The sequence below is a fragment of the Vidua chalybeata genome, chromosome 8 (genome assembly GCF_026979565.1).
Source record: "Vidua chalybeata isolate OUT-0048 chromosome 8, bVidCha1 merged haplotype, whole genome shotgun sequence".
NCBI classification, from domain to species: Eukaryota; Metazoa; Chordata; class Aves; order Passeriformes; family Viduidae; genus Vidua; species Vidua chalybeata.
In genome coordinates this window covers 7,703,033-7,723,720 of record NC_071537.1, presented here as the reverse complement: position 1 = coordinate 7,723,720, position 20,688 = coordinate 7,703,033, and the positions used below count along the sequence as shown (strand labels likewise).

At 35.5% G+C, this 20,688-nt stretch overlaps 1 protein-coding gene across 4 annotated transcripts in view; it reads left to right on the top strand.

Annotated features, from left to right (window-relative positions):
• ATRNL1 (attractin like 1) overlaps window positions 1-20,688 on the top strand; it is a 433,916-nt gene that overhangs the window by 64,680 nt on the left and 348,548 nt on the right. For all 4 annotated transcript variants that reach the window (XM_053949025.1, XM_053949022.1, XM_053949023.1 and 1 more), the window contains exons 8-11: window positions 2,204-2,459; window positions 8,452-8,635; window positions 12,571-12,725; window positions 20,398-20,482. In XM_053949025.1, coding sequence (XP_053805000.1) covers window positions 2,204-2,459; window positions 8,452-8,635; window positions 12,571-12,725; window positions 20,398-20,482 — 680 coding nt within the window. The remainder of the gene's footprint in view (window positions 1-2,203; window positions 2,460-8,451; window positions 8,636-12,570; window positions 12,726-20,397; window positions 20,483-20,688) is intronic.

Genomic DNA, 20,688 nt, shown 5'->3' with positions numbered 1-20,688 from the left:
ATTTCCTAGGAAAAGAATGGGTTCAGATACACATCTGTCTAATCCTACTACAAATTCCTTCTGTGAACATCTTTTGTTCAAACACCACAGTAGCACAGAGTATCCCTGCACAGGAAAGATTTAAATTCCAAATTGAGAAACGTTCACCTGCCTCAAAAAAAAAAAAAAAAAAGTTGAAAATCTTGCAGAAATTTCAAGTGTACTGTTTAAGTGCATCAGACAGTTTGGTTAGGCATTTGCTGACTAATCTCTTTGGGAATTTTCTTACTGTTCTGGACTCTGTTCCTTACCATCAACGACATATGTCTGGGACGACATTATAACCCTCTAAATCACTTGTTCTGCTGGACTGAAAAGACTCGTTATTCTACTGATCACCTATATTTGCTACGCCTGCCCATTCATAAAGGGTCAAGAGCTCATCTTTCTTCATGTGTATGATGATAATGACCCAAAGTTTACATATCTATGTTTACAAATCTGTCAACTCCTTTTACAATATCTGAAATTTCTGCATGATTGATGCAGACACTTCTTTGGTAGTTTCTTTATCTTCCAGCCTCTTTTTCTGAGTATTTCATGCCAAGTCAAACTTTGCCAAATATGCTAAACCTGCAGTTCTTTTTTTTTTTTTTTTTTTTTCCCTTCTGATTTAAACCTGATAAGGCTGAGTTTAGGGTAAGCCCTAAACATTACATTGCAGAATGCAGAAGACAACTGCCAACTGTGCAGCATGCAAATGGGATGCAGAGTGTATGGAGTGGTTATGTCCTAGCAAAGACTGAGTATGAATCTCAGAACCAAAGGAAGTTTTTTCTACCCAGTATAAACTGTCCTTGAGCAAGTCTGAGTGTCCTTGAGTGAAGTCTGTGAAGCCAACAATCTGGAATTTGTTCTGTTACTTTGCATACCTTGGCTTACAAATCCAGATGAAGTGAAATTCAGAAGGATTTGCTTGCAGGCAATATTTAAGTAAATCACTCATTACTTACCAGAACAGATGGCCCTGCTGTTTAAGGTGTGTGTTTCATGATGGCTGGAGTCTCTGTTTTGCATTCCTTAAAAAGAACTCAAAGTACTCCCCTATGGGATTTGATTTTAGTAAATGTGCTCAGGAGGAGCCAGCCACATCCTGGGCTGCATCAAAAGCAGCAGGAATAGCAGGTTGAGGGAGGTGATTCTGCCCCTCTGCTCTGCTCTCGTGGAGCCTTGTGTCCAGCTCTGGGACACCCAGCCTAAGAAGCACTGTTGGAGCAAGTTCTGAGGAGGGGCCACCGAGGTGATCAGATGTCTGAAGCACCTCTCCAAGAGGACAGGCTGGAGGAGTTGGGTTGTTCGGCCTGGAGAAGAGAAGGCTCTGGTGACACTTACAGCACTTTAGAGGGGCTACCAGAGAGCTGGAGAGTGATGTTTTACAAGGGCATGGAGTGGCAGGACAAGGGGAGATGGCTTCAAACTGTGTGAGGGCAGGTTTGGTTGAGGTTTTGGTTTGGTTTGGTAAGTTCTTCAGTGTGAGGGTGGTGGGGCCCTGTTGTCCAGAGGGCTGTGGCTGCCCCATCCCTGGAAGTGTCCAAGATGAGGTTGGACAGCCTGGGATAGTGAAAGGTGTCCCTGGCCATAGTAGTCGGGGTGGGAGAAGATGATTTTAAGGCACCTTCCAACCTTGGTCATTCTGTGATTCCATATATGCATTTTCCTTTTCCTTTGGTGACTGTATTTTCTCAGAACTTAAGTTTATTAGTTGGAGAGAATGTGCTCTCTTGTGCATATACTGAATGAAATCCCCATAGACTCAATGTGTGGAAAATCACATTTTAATACTGTGAACTCTTCCTTAAGAAAAGAATATAATATCCTTTCTGTTTAGCTTTTTAAAAAATAGAATACTGCAGTATGGATTAGAAGTGCCATGTAATTAAAGGTTTTCTGGTTGAAATAATCTCTTTCAGATTCATTTTGGTGTCATTTTCATGGCTAGGTTTATTTTTCAGAGAAATAGACTCCTTATCATTGTTGGTTTAGTTTAAATATCATTGTCTGGGATTAGTCTGATATTGAGCTGGTTAATGTAAGATTAAATGTGAAGATTTAAATCAGATAGCTCAGTTTTGAAATACTGCTCAGCAGAGGAGTATGCAGTTCAGATGTTATCTTTATGTAATCCATTATTTGCTTTCTCCTCTCTCCCTTCCCATTTTTATAGGAAGACATCTACATGTATGGAGGCAAAATTGAAACGAGTTATGGCAATGTCACTGATGAACTGTGGGTTTTCAACATACCCAGTCAAACATGGAGTACCAGAATTCCTGCAGTCCTTGTCCATGGGCAGCAATATGCTGTGGAAGGTCATTCAGCACACATAGTAGAGCTGGACAGCAGAGATGTGGTTATGATTGTAATTTTTGGATATTCTTCCATATATGGCTACACAAGCATTGTGCAAGAATACTACATCAGTAAGTCACTTTCAAATAATTTTGATCACAAACTGATACAAAAAGTGCTGGTTTTTTTTAAGTGAAAAAAAGTGATTTTTCTTTTTTTCTGAAAGAATTTTTTTTCCAATTTAAATAAAGCCTCACCTTTTTTCCTTCAAGTTATGTACATAAGATTTCTTGCCAAGTGTTTCATGTGAGTTTGGAGCACCATGACATTTTCCTTTTTTGTATGTGGTTGTGGTACCCTGAAGAGGATAAAAATTGAAACCAGACATTCTTCACCGCGGTAATTGTGATGAAACGTAGTTTTCCAACACAGACTTGCTGTTTTTACCACAAAGTTGAAGAGCAAACCCAAAAATAATTTGGTTATTTTAAAGGTTCTTTAATGCTGGTATATTATTTTTCTTCTGTTTTACTGTTTTTAAATGCAATAACTTAGTTCATCATTACATATAGGGCTCTCTCTTAAAGGTATACATGTTGCTGTTAGAGGTAATAATTGAAAATTAACTCTAATTTTCTCTAAATAAGCTACCATGTCTGTCTGGTTTTCCCCTTGTGAACTGCAAGATGTTCCTGGGGTGATTTTAAATGCTAAAATTAAATAAACTAAGAGAAATCTTTTTATCATACACAGGGTACAGTTAAGATACCATTTCAATGGAATAATATTAAAAATCTACACCTGATAAATTCTTAGATATATTTATATGCCTACTAATTAAATTTATATTCTTCTACTTTTGTTTAATTCCTTTTTTCTCTTGAGTTTATCTGAGTATCTCAGTTATTTATGCAATTACAGGAAGCATAATACAAAATTTCAATGTAATACCTACATGCTAAGGGATGATAATTGTTTTTAATTGTTCCATTTAAATTTTTTTCATATATACATATTTATATAATCACTGTTTAAACAGATATATAGGTTCAGGAAATCCCTTTGAAACTCAGATAGTTCTTATGCTCTCTCTGGCATTATCTCTGATGGCAGTGTCAAAATTATTTAAGAGTGTTGAAAAAGGATAAAAGTGAATGGCAGCAAGAGGAAGAGCACCATAATGTTCTTTATTCACACTGAAAAATTCCAATTTAACTGCATAAAAGCTACCCTAAAACTCTGGTCTTAGAATGAATTTTACAACAGTATTCTAATATCTGTTAAGCATTAAAGGCCATTTTTTAAAAAAATGACTTCCAGAAAGTTGTTTTTTTGACCTATCATAGATGATATTTTTTAATGTGAAGGAAACAATATGTTCTACTTTTCTACATGCTCATACACCATAATGTTTATTGGAAAACTTTAAATTATTTGCTTCTTTTGTTGGAACTTTATTTGCTTCTTCACATGCTGCTAATTTAATATGGAGTAGAAGTACCAATTTTATTCTCACCTATTATTGTTGTTAGTTTAATTAGGAAGAAGGGAACATGATTTGTATTGTAAAATTTTCTGCCTGGCTGATTTTATTGATGGCCTTATGGTTGAAATGGACAGCTTGTTCCTATTATTTTTTCTTTAATGTTACAGCTATGTTTGTGCAGGATTAATAAAACAGTGTATTTAAGCATATATAACACACAGAAACAAAGAAAAAACCTCAAACCTTCCCTACCATGGGGATAAGCTTGGAGTAAGAGAAAGCAGTTCTCTGTCAATTGTGTGTCAATTATTCTTAATTTTTCATGTCTCCTTTTTGAGAGTATATTTTTGTCGTACTGTAGTGAGAGATTTAGTTTATTAGAGAAAATGTGCTTCACTTGCATTGAACACAAAGGAAACTTGTAGCAGTGCAGGGTATTACTGTGGAAACCCACTGACTTCAGCGGGTCTCCTCATCTGATGAAGGATTGATTGTTGGCACTCACAGCACCTGGCAGAACATGGGGTACCTGAACCATTGCTGCCACAGAGAATCCTCATGTTTCACTGCATCTCCTTCCTTTCCCTCCCCTCTAAGTGAAGTGAATTTTGTGGTAAATTTTCCTGAATTCTGTGTTGGCCGTATCTAGTTTTGCAGCTGTAGGAACACATTTTTAACCATAAAATTCCAGCTGGTGGTTTGAATTAAGAATTATGTTTTTTTGAGAGGACTTCAGCAGTTCAGGATCCAAACTTAAAAGACATAGGAAGTGAGAAGTATTCCTGTGAACTCACCTGAATAGGAAAGGAAATTTCACAAAAATAAGGGTTTATGACATTATAGAAAGAAAAATAAGAACCTGATGTTTTCTTTCTCTGCTTGCTTTAAAAGCATATTACTTTAACATTTCAAATTGTACTGTTATTGTTTCTACATGTTATCAGTAATGGCTTTTAGTCCTAATGAAGGCTATTTTTTCAAGCATTTGCCACATGCCTACTGAAAGAAAGAGACAAAGACGCAGTTTGTCCTTTGGTTCATATGTACTGAAAGCTCTAGGATCCAGTGCTTTGATGAACTTGGTACGTGGCATTCTGGTGCTAAAGCCTTATTTAGTTGCTGTGACCATGATTTCCATGAGGTCTGCATTAAGAAACACCTGAAGAGGTTTTAAATAATTGTGGAAATTGCTAACTTTTCATGTAGGTATGTAGTTCTTGTTACTAAAACATGCCAATCAAAGCTGTATCCAATCTCAAAATGTCTCTGGCATTGTTGGATTAGGGGAGAAAGTAATTTCTATCAGAGTAAAATAAATTCTGGAATAATTGGACAGGGTTTGCAGGCAGATTTTCACCATGCAAAGGCACGTGAATTTATTTCCACTCCACAGGTGTGGTGGTTGCTGCAGGAAGAGCTTCCTGTTGTCCTTTCTTGCTGCACCCAGACTTACGACTTCTGAGGAGCCAGTAAATCCTGATATGGGAATTATGTGAATGATTTTACTAACTTGAACCATAAAGCTTTTCTGGGTTACTCCCCAGGGAAATTTATTTCCCTTTAAGTTAGCAATACCTCATAAACCTTCTAAGAATCTCAATGAGAGTCTCAAGGTGAATATAATAATGTTGTTTTGTTTTAGCTGAGGTTTATAAAGGCTCCTTATTAAGAATCTTCTTGAATAAGTCTTCTGTGATTTTATTTCTTTTACAAGACAGGTTTCTTTGGATTAACATAATATCATTGTATTTTAGACTGATTTTTTAATGGCTTTAGAAGTAGCTTATGGATTGCTTTTGATTAAAAGTATTTAGTTGAAATAATGTAAAAAGAAGTGGCCCCATGACGTAACATGCCTCCTCTTTTTTTGTTAAAGTTAGCATAAGCTTCCTGGTTGCTTGTGAAATTTTCAAGTTTGTCACGGTGATAAAATGAATGTGGTGCACCAAGGTGCTTCTTGGACATTTTGTTCTTTTTACCTTCTTTCGGCCTGATCTATCTGAAGGTTATATTATGATAAAGACAGATAAGACCAATGTATCTTCCTTATTTTTGCACTGTATACCAGACTTGAAATTTAAATCTGGAAAAATAATTTTCAAAATCTCCTATTTCCTTATTTCTGGCTTGTTTGTTCATGAAGCTCTCTCTGCATTTGAGTTTTTAAGCTGTTGAGAATGCAATTTCAATTACTAGTTTGGTCAATTAAGTACTTCTTATTCTTACCTAGATTTTTCTATATTCTTATGATATAATGATAGAAAGAAGGGGATCTCTGAATGTGAGAAGGGTTATGTAAACATCTTCAAAAAAATTGAATTTTTGTTGAAAAAAGTTAGGTGAAGATTCATATCAATAAGCTGCTTCAAAAAGTCAGATCATATGCATAGTGATGTCCAAATATAGACAGGATTGTATTTTTGCGCGAATGATGCAATACTCAAGATGCTGAAGTGTGAGTGATGTGAAAACTGTACATACACATTTCAGTATTTGAAATTCAGGCAACTCAGCTAAATTTTAGAATGGGAAGTAGAAGGAGCAACGTAACACTGCTTTTGCTTTTATTTCAGAAACATGTTGCTGGACCTCTTTCTTTGAATTTCTGTAGCTATTCATAGCACTTTTTTTTTAATTCAAGAAGGAACAGATTTTCATTTTTCTGCCCAAGTCATGTAAAATAATGCAATATGCAATGTTACTGTGACAGTGTTCCAAATGCTACACAGAATCATAGACACTTTTAGGTTGGAAAAGACCTCAGAATCACCAAATACAGCATTGCTACATAAACCATAATGCTCCATAAATGCTACATGAAGCAGTCAGATAGAAATGCAAAATATTCTATTATGCATATTATCAACAGCATTGTGCCAATTTATGTGGAGAAATAGTTCTTTTTCCCTGAAAATCATATATGCCAGTCTCTAGGACTGATCATTAAATAAATAAATGAAGATATTGTTGGTAATAGAAAGGTGTATCTGCAGGCTGACTCCTCACCAGCCCTCTTACAGAAATTGTATCAAGTAAATCTATTTGTTATCGAAGTAATATGTACGTAATGTACAGTATTATCAATACAAATTTGGTATTTGTGTTCAGAATTGCACTTCTTCATAGCTTGATAATATCCAACATGGGGATTGAAATAAAATACTGCTTACATTACACTGCACATAAATAATGTAAATATTCTGTGTCAGAAATAAATAGTATTTGTGTAATAAATTGTGTATTACACAAATACTAGCATTTGTACACACAAAAATCATCACAATTCTTCCTCAGAATCTATACTTTATAACTTGCCATAAGCACTTGTTACTGAAAAAAATGTAACTTATAGAGGCAGTGCCTGGAAACTATTTAAGGAAAGTATGATAGCAAAAGTAATAACTGAAAATCATGAGCCTCTTCATGAGAATCCGAAGAAAAAAAGAGTTAATCTAAGCTACCTATATAATATCAGATAAAAATTAGAATGGGATTTAGCCTAACTTTCAGAGGAAGCAAGGTGTATGGTGTTGTGTGCTAGTCTTGGATAAGTAACTTTATAATGGCAGCCAGCTGAGGTTAAGAACTGGGAGACGGCTCCACTTTGGATGTCCTTGCCCAGACTCTGTTCTGACAATCTCCACGAGGCTGGAAGTGAATTACTTCTGTTTCACGTCTGTAGCACTGACCCCAGTCATCACAGGCTCTTTGTTATAAGCTGCTTTATGCAGGAAATACCTCTTAACTTGTTCTTTTTGTGACTTACATCATCATCTGGGGAGATGAAGGGGGTAAAAAAGACATTTTGGGCCTACGGGCAGCAAGAACTTAACAGGTGTCTTTTTTTTTTTTTTTTGCTATGGTAAAATATTTTCCTGTTGTATTCTCTTCTTCAGTCGTAACAGCTATTGTGGCTGGTTTTATTTGGTGTCTCTTTGCAGTTATTAATCATGTGATGTAAAACATGGATTTAAATGCCAATTGAATAAGCTGCTATGAAATTATTCTTTTGTGAGTCTTCTGCAACTGAATGGGTATATTTGCAGTTAAACAACTAAGAAACAGTGGTTGGAAATGGATTTTAGCTCAGTAATTTTACGGTTACTCCCCAAGTGTCTGCCCATATCCATGCACACTTGGAGCTGCCTTATGTTACGTGCTTCTCACGACTCACTGCAGTTCAGTGTCTGCCAGGCTCCTCAGACTCCCCGTGACTAAGCACAGGTGTTCCTAATGAATCTGAAGGAGCTGGAGCACTGAATTCTCATCAGCCATCTCTGGTGAGAATTAATCATAACTCCTAATTTCATATTTTCAAAAATCTTTGGGCTTTTTTTTTTGTTTGTTTGTAAAGTGCTGAAGTCACATGTGGGAGAGGATGAGATACTGCCTGGCAGCAATAACAAAGATGTATTTTTGATTTGATTAAGAATAGCAGGTTGTCAGCAGAATCTGACATTATCTAATTGCAGATATTTTGATACATTAGTATAAAACTACTTCTTAAAATAAATCTCAATAGTTATTGCTGTATTTAGAATTATATTGTAAATTATTTTATATCCTTAAAACTCCTAGTACTGTGATTTTGCAGTAGTAAGCCTTTAAATAATGGGTTTTTTTAATGTCTCTTCAAGGGTCTAACTCTTGGCTTGTACCAGAAACAAAAGGAGCAATTGTTCAAGGTGGATATGGTCATACCAGTGTCTACGATGAACTGACAAAATCTATTTATGTCCATGGTGGATACAAAGCATTGCCTGGCAATAAATATGGATTGGTGGATGATCTTTACAGATATGAAGTTAACACTCGGACATGGTAAGTTGGATTTATAATGTAGGAAACCAAGTTATAGGTTACTGAAGAAAACAGAAGCGTAGAGTAAGGTTCTAGCAAAGTCATGCAGGTACCTCTATATCCTTTGCACATTTCAGAACAACACATTCTCTGCAACAAAATGGAAGAATTGTGGTGAGGGACTAGACATGAGTCAATGGATTAGTGGAGCTATTAATTGAGAAGATGGCAGGGAGGAAGCTTTGTGCATGTTCTACAGATTAGGAAGAGGTTCTCCTTTCCAGGCACAACCACTGTGCAGAAATAGCACATGTGAACTGTTTCCTCATGGTGTGAATATACTGCTGGTGTATGTTACAGTGGCTATTATTTAAAGAAGTAGAAAACCCTAAGAAATGTGGAAGGTTGTTTTTCACAAAGCTATAAGAAATAAGAGAGAAGACCTCTGGTATTATATAGGAATCCTTAGTTATGAATGCTGTTGGTGTTTTTATTTCTATCTATTTCTATATTCTAGTGGTGTTTCTATTTCTATCTATTTCTATATTCTAGTTCATTGTTCCTCAAATTTATTGTAATTTATGAAGGCTACATGTATGTTATGTTCAGAAAGTGACCCTGAATAATTTTTCTTACCTTAGAGATGATTTGAGATCAAGAACTATTTATTTGAACACTTTATTCTTGTGATTTAATATTTGTTTAGCGTACTAATGGCTTCACTTTAAACACCCAAAACTTGCTCTCACATGTTGGAAACCTGGATTTGGTTTCACTGAGGTTATTAATACCATTAACTCATGGCATTTGGAAACATTAATACATGAAGTTTTTTTTTTCCTTTTAATGTATTTATGAGTTCCTGGGATTTTAATGCTTTCTTATTCTATTTTTGGAACAAAGTGATATTCTTTCCTTTGATGGTCTGTTTGACAATAAAATAATAATAATTGCTGAAATATTTTTATGCATTATTCATATAAAAACTAATAAAGAATACTTCATTTGACTCTATACTAATGTAGCATTCTCTGCAGCTTGTAGAGAACTCAAGTCTTTGTTTTGTGAGATTTACACTGGGAGTGAATTTTACTATGGGACTGAAAGAGGGCTCAGAGGATGGATTAATGACATGTAGTAATAAAATCTTTGTTTACTGTATCTGTGACACCTTATGATTAGCATTCAAAGCACGCGGTGAGGTAAGAGACTGAATGTCCACAGGATAGGTGTGGTATGGGAAGAGTTGGAATTTTGATGGCTCTCTCATGCCCGTGCTGGTCCTTACTGTTTGTCTCTGGCACTCATTCCATTTCTGTGGCTGATCTGGCAGAGGTTCATAGGCTTCAGTAAATTGAGGAATACAAATCTGCATTTTCATTTCTTAATATCAATTAAAGAAGCTTTACGTTTCTTGGAGTGTGAGAGGGCAATATTTTAATTCCTAGTGCGAGCTGTATTCCTAATGCACAATGGGGTATTACAGTGCTGGCAATACCTGCATTGCTTTGCATTACTGCCCTGCTGCCGCAGCTGGGGTGCAACATGGAGCTGGGCTTGGACAATGGCCTGAAGCAGTGGAAGCACCTGCTGGCTTCTGGGTGTTTCTGTTACCATTCCAGAGTGGTGCTGCTGCCTGCAGCACTTGGCACTGGCATAGTTAACAGGACTAATGTTTGCAGATACACGAATATGTGCATAAATAATGGATTCAGGGGAAACCTGCTGAGACTCTTACAGAATTTGCATGGGGTTGATATGTGTTGGAGAGTTCTCTAGATTGCCCTCATTAGTGATGCTAATGAATAGTAAAAATCATGGCCAAATTAACAAACTTCCAGTTCTGCTGAATCTTGAGGAAAAGTTGCTGTTACTCTGAGGGATGAAACTCACCACACAATATGCAAAGATTACAGGAAAAAAAAAACACACTGTGGTAGGGACTAGGAGTAGGGCAACACAGTAGGGTCATAAGTAGAAAAGTGAGAAGCCCAAAAAAGAGGAGATTTTTTTATATCTACTGTGTAGAGGAGAATCCTTAGTTATCCCCAGAACAGGGGATGTCTCTTCAGGCCTTTAGTGAGCAACACAACTATTTGTAGACAGCTGCGAGGCAGATCATCAAGGCAGAGCCTAGTGTATAGCAATTAGTGTAAATTAGGCAATAGGGGCTGTAGAAAACTGGAGAAGCAAAAGACAGAAAGGTCCCTGTAGTCTGAATGGACAAAGATAACATGTTCTTAGGATATTATCATTCTTTCAAGTCATAGCAGCAGAATTCCTCCATTGCCAGTTGAAAATAACTGAAAAAATATCTTGTTCTACTTCCATGTAATTCTGATTTTCCGTGTTACTAACTGATGAGTTGAACCCAAATACCACATTTATCTGATGGTACCATAACTATACTGTATCAAGCCAATTTGTGGTTAGAAAAAGGCACTTACGTGGTGCTCTGTTTTCAAAGTATGTTAATCAGAAATGTACAAGAGAAAAGCAAGTTACTTAATAAGAAAGGGAAAAAAAAAGGGGTCAAAAACAGGAGCACGTGCATGGGTATGTAAGTGGATTGAAGGAATTGTCACATTTTTAAGCAATAAAAAAGCTCATTTATTTTCATTTAGTCTTTGATATTTCTTTGATGTTACTTTCCAGGGCTGGGGGGAATTTGTTTCAATAATAATATGAGAATTCAGGTTTGATGCTTTCCTTTCAACTCATTTAAACATGCAATCTTTATCACTTAAAATATCTCAAGTTTGTTGGGTGATTTATATTATTATGTAACAAAACTGAGATGTACTTTAAATCTTTTCCCTCAAACATAATGATGATGCAAAAATACTGAACAAATATGAGAGTGGTTCAAGAGAGACAGTATTATTCAATCATAAGGAAAGATTGTTGAGTCAGTTTCTTACAGGAAACTAATGACTAACAGCTTAATTGTAAATTTGAGCAGTGTGTAGTAACATAAATGAAAGTGAGAGTCTAAACTTGTAAACTTAGATTACTGAAAAAAAAAAAGGTTATTAGGACAATGTAAAAGGTATTTTGTACTGGTGATCTAATCAGCTCTTCACAAACATGTCTACAGCTGGTCTGCTTAACTAATTCATCTGGCAAAACCCACAGATGGTTACTCTCTTCCTTGGTAAGATTTATTTGCTGGGATTGAATCAAGTTTGTATTCTATTCTTCCTACTGGCCCCACATCTGCCCCTTTCAAACTGTGGCATTGATAGCTCTTGGCTACTGTTGGGGCTGTGCCATTGCTCTGGCACAAAGCAGACCACACACACAGAGGCTAAAGCGAATAAAGACAGAGATCAAAGCCTCAATTGCCTGGACAGTTTTATTTTTTTAGCATTGAAATTTGCTATGTTTGAGTTCACCAGTCTGAATAAGTTTATGAAGCAGTGCAAGTGTTTTTAATGTACCTAGAATGCCTTCTGCCATTTCTTTTTCGGGTCTGAGTGTTCAATTAATTAGGAAAAAAAAATTTCCTTTTGCAGTTTTAAGGATGGTATAAAGATTATTTTAGCCTTCTAAAGAATTTTTAATTGCATTTCTTGAGAAAAAAGCTAACATGGCTGAGGATATATAAGAATAGGAATTAATGCTATGAATGAGTTTTCATTCAGTTTTGAGTAAAATTTACCATATCAGCAATCATTTCTGAAGAATGTAAACATATTAAAATTAATTTCAGGTATATTATTTGGCAAACTGTTTTATTTTAACTAGAAGTGTGATATTTTAAATAAATATATTTTTTTGTACCATGAGAAAATGGATTATCCTAGAAACAATCTGATTAACTGTCATTGTATTTACTGAGTAATAGCTATAGTTTACTATTTTTCTTGTTTTCTGTTGCTTTCATGTATAAATTTCCTTGATGCCCATATACAGTTTTTCATGTGTTAGTATGTATTTATTCTTATGTTTTGTAGGACTATTTTGAAAGAGAGTGGCTTTGCAAGATACCTTCATTCAGCTGTCTTAATCAATGGAGCTATGCTCATTTTTGGTGGAAACACTCATAATGATACTTCCCTGAGCAATGGTGCAAAGTGTTTTTCTGCTGACTTTCTTTCATATGATATAGGTATGTATTGTACTGGCTTTTTCTCACTATAGTTTTAAATACCACAATTTTGCTTTCTCTAGTCCAGCTAATGTGATTCTTTATAGTTTTGATCCCAAACACCTTCAAGTTATTTATAAATTTTACAGATTTTTTTTCCATTTTGTCTACAGATTTTGATTTGTGGGGCAAGGCATTGCAGCATCCATGCCATTTTCAAGGCCCTGGATATTTTTGTAGTATTTTGGCAACGCACTTTTGAGGAAGACAAACTGTAAAAAGGCTCTACATGGCAAGTGGTATTAGGGCTAAGTGAAGCATGAGGAGCCTTTAGGAGATGATAAAAGGATGTGGATATAAGGATATATAATTTCAAAAGAGTGTGGCTGAGAGCAAAAAAGATTGGTGTTTGTAAATATATGATAAGAATACAGTTGGGAGGAAAACTGTGATAAGACAAGACTAGGTGGGTGTCAGCTTTCATTCTAGTGAGTGGTTCCAACCCTTTGAGCTGTACACTTATGGAAAAGCCTCCCTATAGGATTGTGGAGGCTATAAATAGAAGAGAATTTAATGAGTCCATAATCTTTTTCCTATCTTGTGCCACTGCTGTTCTTACCATAAATAATTTTCCCCTTCCCTGATGTTCATGTCCTTATTTTATGCATAAGCTTTAAATATAAACATATAACCTGTATTTGGGCTTTAAATATAATCACACAGCACATATTGGGGCCAAAAAGCACAGTCTCTTGTCCTGGGAGCCAAAAAAAGGGAAATGTGTTAGAGCAGCCTGGGAAATGAACTCATGCATGCTCCTGGAGAGAATAGCCTGTGGATATTGCCTGGATCTACTTTTGGCAAGCATTTATCAGCTGCCTACAGTGGTAGAAAAGGCTGAGACATGATCCTTCTTTCAGGACTAGTTAATGGCTTTTTATGGCATTCACTGTAGATATCAATGCAATGCCTTTGCTTTAATACAAAAATAATGACTAATTTCAATACATGGAACATGTATGGGTCATTTCCTGCTAGTTTAAATGGGTGTGCAAATAATACCTTAGCAAAACAGATGAATTTTTTTACTCTAACCCTATATTGCATATTCCCTAGCTTCTTACAGGCATCTGATGGTGTGAGCTATTGATTTTGTTCTCATTTCAGTTTACATGTGGATTTAATTTTTAATGAAACAGAGGTCCTTTCTCATTTTGAAGCATAGTATTATTTATTGGTCTACATTTATTTGTAAATATGCACTTACAGATCAATAGTGTGAGTCATAAGATCTGAATTAATGTAACTTTCTGACTTTCACACCCCGGTAGTTTTTTATCATCATGAAAATGCTTTATACTAGTTTTTTCTTAAGTAGAACGATATTTTGGTTTGTCTAGTTGGTTATATTTAATTTGGTATTTGTATTCTCTTGCAAGTCACATTCTCCATGTATTACAAAACTGATAAAGTACAAAAGAAGTGGATGTAGTAATCACTCTTTGGATGTAGTAATTAATCTTTAAAAATGGACTATATGGAGATTGATTTGATTCAGCCTATTCTTCTGTAATATTAATTTTATCAACTTAGAAACAAATCTCACAGCACGCATTTGATAAAAACATATTTTCCAGAAAACTTGAAATATTTTATGAAAGAATTAAATAATTATGCAATAGATATATTTCAGAATCTTATTTACTTTGTATCGTGAGTTTTTGAACAATGCTTGGAAGAAAAAAAATATATGATGCTATCAGCATCACATTTCCTAGATACCTTGCAAGTGATGGAGTGTTAGCCTTGTCTTGTAAAAAATGGGTGCTGTCTAGAAACCAGCTGAATCCTGGAGATAGAGCCTATGCTATTTATGTTCAAGTTGGGCTAGAGAGTACTTTTGATTATCTCTCTTATTATATGTGACATAGTCCTCTGGATAGATTGCTTCGGCTTTTTATTACCCATGAAAACTCTGCTTTTCGTATTAATGTGGAATAACTGTTCATGTGGCTTCATCTCAGTCAAGCTTAGCTTTCTGAAAGGTTGGTTTCTAATGCAGTTTGGAAATCCACACTCCTCCTCTAGTCCAGGCACAGAGATAAGTATCTCCAGAGAGCAATTCATTTTACCAAGCTTAGGACAGAGTTACCTTTCCCCCCTCAGCTTTTCTGAGTCAGTCTTTGCTCTGTAAATTCTGAGCTTAGTCTGTAACAAGTTTTAGACATTTAAATGTGCTATGAGTCAAGAGCTCAGTAATTTGAAATACCTACTGCATATTTGTTAAAGGTGAAGACACAGAGATGGTGAGGCATTATAAAAGCTGCTATGGTGCTGTAATTTTCATAGTTTAATATTGCTTGATGTATTTACTTATACAGCAGTAAATACATGATAAGAAGACTGCTGCATTAACAAAAAAAAAAAAAAAGAGCTTTAGAAATCTGGCATTGGTATACTTCTGTTCTGCTTTGATTTTTTTACTACCAGGTTGCCCCTGGGTTGCTCTGGAAGGCCTTTAAAGATCCACAGAGGGTTATTTTTGTAGAGGTCAGGTATTTTCTAACTGTGCTGTTATTGCTTCATTAATCTGAAAGAGGAAGCTTGGCAATGGGGACAGTCTTGAATGCTGAGGTTGACCTGCAGTTTTCTAAATGATGTTGGTTATGGCTTTTCTTTACAAGGGCCCCCATATGCTTAAAACTTACATTTCTTTTCCTATCAGATCTTAGAAAAGTAATTTAGATTATATTTTATGAGTATTCACATGCAATAGTTGCAGATAAAAATAGATAAGTAGATGCACAAGAATCAGAGTTTAAAACAGACTCTAACTGCTGAGACCAGTATTAAAATACAATTAAATAAATGCTTTTCTAAAGACTAAGGATATTTATTTTAGTTTCTGGCCAAAATGGTGCAGTTAGTAAATATATCTCTGCATGCCAAAGTTCCTTAAGTTTGAGTTTATGAAGTATTCAGTCTCAGTCCTTTTGTTCCACATTTGACAGTTGCTAAGGTGTCTGGCTACCCTTGATATGTGCAGAGAATTATTGACAGGGAATCTCTGTAAAAGCCAAATCTGAAATCCTGGGAACATGGCAGCTGTTTCTGTGCTTTCTCTTAGTGGTGGTTGGAGTTCTGCATTGTTTGGATCTGTGGGAGAAGTGCAATAACCCATATGTTTACACTAATAATATACTCCACAATATTTCTTTTGTTACTATCAGGATTTCAGTTTATTATTATGGATTAAATAGTATGCAAATTCAATTGCTTATGAAAGACAATATTGCATGTGAAGTATTAAGTTTCTTCTAGGGTATTCAAACAAAGCTTAAAAACATTCTCCTATTTTGAAAAAAACTTCTAAATTATTTCATGAGATTGACTTTAGTTCCACTTGTAATCAAATATATTGCTTGTATTTTGTAATAAAAATGAATTGTTTATTCATAAATTGTTTGCTTGTAAAGTAAATTGTTTCACCTCTAGTCTTTGCCATTAACAAAATGAAGTAGTTTAAATATCTGTGAATTTTTTTTCCCAATATGAACACATCTATTTTTGCAGTTCTCCCTGTTTCTGGAGTTACAAATGGATATCAATGCGCCATCACAAAGAAAATGTAAATCAGTGCCTGTGAAAGATTAAGTTTTATGCGTTCCTAAGCACTTAAGTTATAAATGCAGTTTTGGTGCAGTCTGTAAGAGCAATTACCTCCATATTGCTGTGCTATTAGAAGAGCAAAGCCATAATAATATAATGCACTAATTGCTTCCTTTAATAGCAAAGCATGAGGTTGTTGATTTCTTTATACTGCTTGGGGAGTCACTGTTATGTGTATAGTCTCTGTTGTAGATGTTAGTTCTAGAGTTTAAATTCGATTCATGCTGTTATGAACATACTTGCCATTGTGTTTTCCTGAGAGTAAGGAGATTTTTATTATCTGATTAAAGAAAAATATTTATGAAGTGTGGAAAGACTCAGAAAATAAGCTTTCTCCTGTACATAACTTCCATGATGTTTTAGCTGTTTATGTTCAGTGTTTAGTTGTCCAGAGTCATAAATGAGAACCAGACAGAAGTATAATGGTGTCCACATGTTGTGAACCAGTATTACTACTTTTACAAAAGAAAAATGAACTTAATAATTATTAAAAATATGTAAAGAGAAAATAGAAGCATGAGCTGGCATTGGATTCTGTGTAGCACATAAGGCTGCACTACATTGTGGCAGAGTGTTATTGAGCAGAATAAATACATTGGCATTTCAAATCTATTTAAATAGTTTGAAATGTAGAAATGATTTGATAAATCTAAGCATAAAGTAGTGGTTTCATATGCCTTCTCTTAAAACAAAGCTTTGAATGCAGTAACAGGTTGTCACTAAATGTGCCAAAATATAAATGTGATTCTGGAAGTATGGAACATTGGTTGCCTCTTTTTTAAAGACTGTCCTAAAAACTTTTGCTTCTTATTTTTAACAATACTATTTTTTCTATTATTTTTTTTCCTCTGTTCAGTCACGTTGTGATAATCCTAATTAGTTAAATTTTTAAAATCAGGTTCTGTGTTCAAGTATTTTACTGACACCACAACGTTGATTAGAAATTATTTGGTTGTTTTCTGTTTGGTTGTTTTCTGTTTGTATAAAATCACTCTGGGAAACCTTCTAGTAGTGTATGAATACTGTTGCAGCATTGACAGCTTTCCTGTGGAATGTCCAGGTCATCCTTTCTGATATCAGTAATGCAGTGTGGCCAGTAGGTTGTAGATGAGATGTGCTGAGGCTTGACCTGCTGGAGTGAGGGCTCTGGAGAGCAATACCCTGTGCAAAGTTTAAGTGGGGATTTTCTCAGCCAGCATCACCTGGATTGCTTCAAATCCAGTGCATTTCTCTGGTATTTAATCACAGAAATGTGTGTGACTGGCAATTCTCTGTCAGAGCCACTTCTGTATCATATGGTAACCATTTAATCTACACCGGGGAGGAGGATAAAACCTTTTCTTTTAATGTTATAATGTGGTACAGCTTATTCTTAAAGCAGAAGCCTTTGTAATAGAAAGAAAATAACCCCTTTATTTCTCTTTGTACTTTTCAGTGGCTAAAAATTCTGCGAATAAGTTTAGAATGAATAGTATTGTTTCTTCATCTGCTTAGTAACTGGTTCTATTAAAAGCAGAATGTGCTTCCATGTGCTATGTGCTGTACCTGGTTACAGATAGAACAGATACAAGTATCTTCCACTTTCTATCAGTAAAATGCCTTGAGGGCATAACATTTTATGGAGGAAAATATTCTTTACTGCACAGAGTTTACCATCATTATTAGGCTTAATATAATACAAACAACAGACAGAATGCTGTAATATTGATAAATCATGTTGTAAATATTACATTTGCCATTTGTCATTTTTTTTCTTGGAATGGTACAGCGAAGTCTGGAAATTTGAATGCTTAGAGTTGTTCAAAAGGAGTTTGAAGATGATGGGCAGGGATGAATTCTATTTGATTCTTTACTGAAAAACACCAGGAATCAGTTGGCAAGCTATCTGTATTTTGTATTAATCAACTGTACAGAGAAACTCACATCAGGAATTGAAAGCTGAGCAAAAGTATTTCTCTTGCACAGTGCTCTGTTCAGTGTTCAGTAGTCATTGAGAAATCTAGGAGGAGATAAGAGGGGAGGCTATTTGTAATAAGCTTCCCTCCCTCTTTTTTTTCTTGTACTCTATTGAAAAGACCTGCCAGTTTGAAAAATACCATCAGTAATAAAGGAATTATTATATCTCCAGCCCTCAGGGGTTCATCATCTGAAAATCAGCCTTTATTATGGTTTTATGGTCTTCCCTTGGTGTTAAATCCCACTTTTTCTAAAATAAATTTCTAAGTACAGGAAAGACTACATATTTATGTTCATAATGTATATGTTTGTAAAAATAAGAAAATTAATGTCAACGCTTCCCAAGATCAGATGAAAATGTAGTGTGTGTTTTAAAATCAGATGGAAATTTAGTGTGGGTTTCCTAAACTGTTTCCTTTACCATCAAAGGCACACAAGCTCATGCATGCTGTTTCTGTTAATGTGCAGTGACTTAAAAGCAGCAAGAACTTGATTTTAAAGTGTAACAGATATTGCTGGTCAATTGTTAAAATGCTTGCTTTTGGTTGAAACTGTTTCAGGAACATCCCTCTGGGATTGTGCATACTTTCACCACTCTATTTAAATAGAGAAAATAAGAAAAGAACAATTGTGAAAGATGAAATGTATTAATAATTCCATAGTGTTGTCGTAATATAATGTTAACAATGATAGTGATAGAAGGTAGGAGTTGAGAAAGAAGAATTTTGGGTGTATTGCTCCCATAAGACTGTGCATGAAACTTACTATACTTTCTTCACACTGCTAATTCCATTGAGTCCACCACCTATGTCAAAATTACTGCTGTTTGAGCCATCTGCTTTACTCTGGTAAAAATTTGCTTTTATTTTTTGTTTCAATTTATAAAGAGGTGTAATTAATTTATTTATCACAGCCATGGTCTCACACTGGCTCTCTTTATGGGCTCAGGCTGTGATCTGGTGAAAGCACGAGCTGATTTAGTGGCGTTGCTGCCATAGCTGTGCCGTGCTATCCCCTCCTGTGTGCCGAGTCCATCCTCGTGTGACCTTGCACCGAGGTGTTCCAGTGTGCTTTGCTAACAGGATGCTGACTGCACAAGGTGCTGCTGGCAATAATTTTCTGCTGTCAATAATTTTCTGCACTAGAAGTGCCAGAACAGCAGCCCTGGTGGAGTTGAGCTGTTCTGACAGTGGGAATGAAACCATCTTGGAAGACTGTTCCTCCTGGATTTACCCATTTCTGGTTTTTTAAGCTGAGGAGTGAGGTGTTATGACCTGACCACTGAGAGATGCCTCTACCCAAATTAAAGTACAAAAACGCTGTACTTTCTTTGAAGTTTCAATCTGTAGGTGCTCCCTATTTCTATTACTGTGGGATTTGAATATATGAAGTCAGTAAAGTTTAAGTAGGAAGTAATGAAGAAAGGACTAATTGTTCTAAAGAACTAAAACTCTCCTCAGGAAAGAAAAATTAAACCACACTGAAACCACATTTGTGTACAACAGTTTGAAAAGAAATGTGCTTGAATAATTACTTTGATCTGGAGATCCTGATTCAGCATTCCCCTCAAGTATGTGGAAAGTAATTAGTAGTATACTTAATCAAGATACCAAAAGTAAGACAATAATGAGATGGGTTGCATATCTGGAGGAGTGATAGTTTATCTTTAAACACTTAAGAAAAGAACTAAGTTCACTGCCATAGATATTCCATTAAATACTTATAAATTGAAACCCTTTAGCTAATTTGGGAGTGTGTAGACATGAGGGCAATATTACTGATCCCTTGATAGAAACAATGGCCAGGGCTTGTTCCTGTGGGTGTTGAAACTGGCTGTGAAGGCAGATGACTGTACATGTAATAAAGTGACTCTTCTGTGAATGTCCTGTGGTCTTGATAAATGTTAGGATAGATCAGTGCTGCTGACAGGTTCTTGAAGCATCTACTCACAAATGCATCTTACAGGAGTTGAGTTGATTTATCCTTGAGTGGTTAAAATATACTTGACATGTATTTTGCTGAAAACTTTTCAAATTATTTGATATGTGCTTGGTGTTTTGTCTTTCAGCTTGTGATGAATGGAAGATTTTACCAAAACCTAATCTGCATCGAGATGTCAACAGATTTGGTCACACTGCTGTTGTCAGCAATGGGTAAATGAAGTGTCTCTTAAATTTTCCTTGCCATTTTTCTGAAGGAGAAACCTGTAGCAGAAATCACACTTAAGTGAAGTATGGTTCAATAACAGAACTGATGTAACTTATTAAAAAGGAAAGTAGTGCTATCAGGTAATCAGTACAGCTAATCCCCTGTCTGCTGGGGATCTGTTCAGTGGTGTTTTAGGTGAATGTTCCAGGGG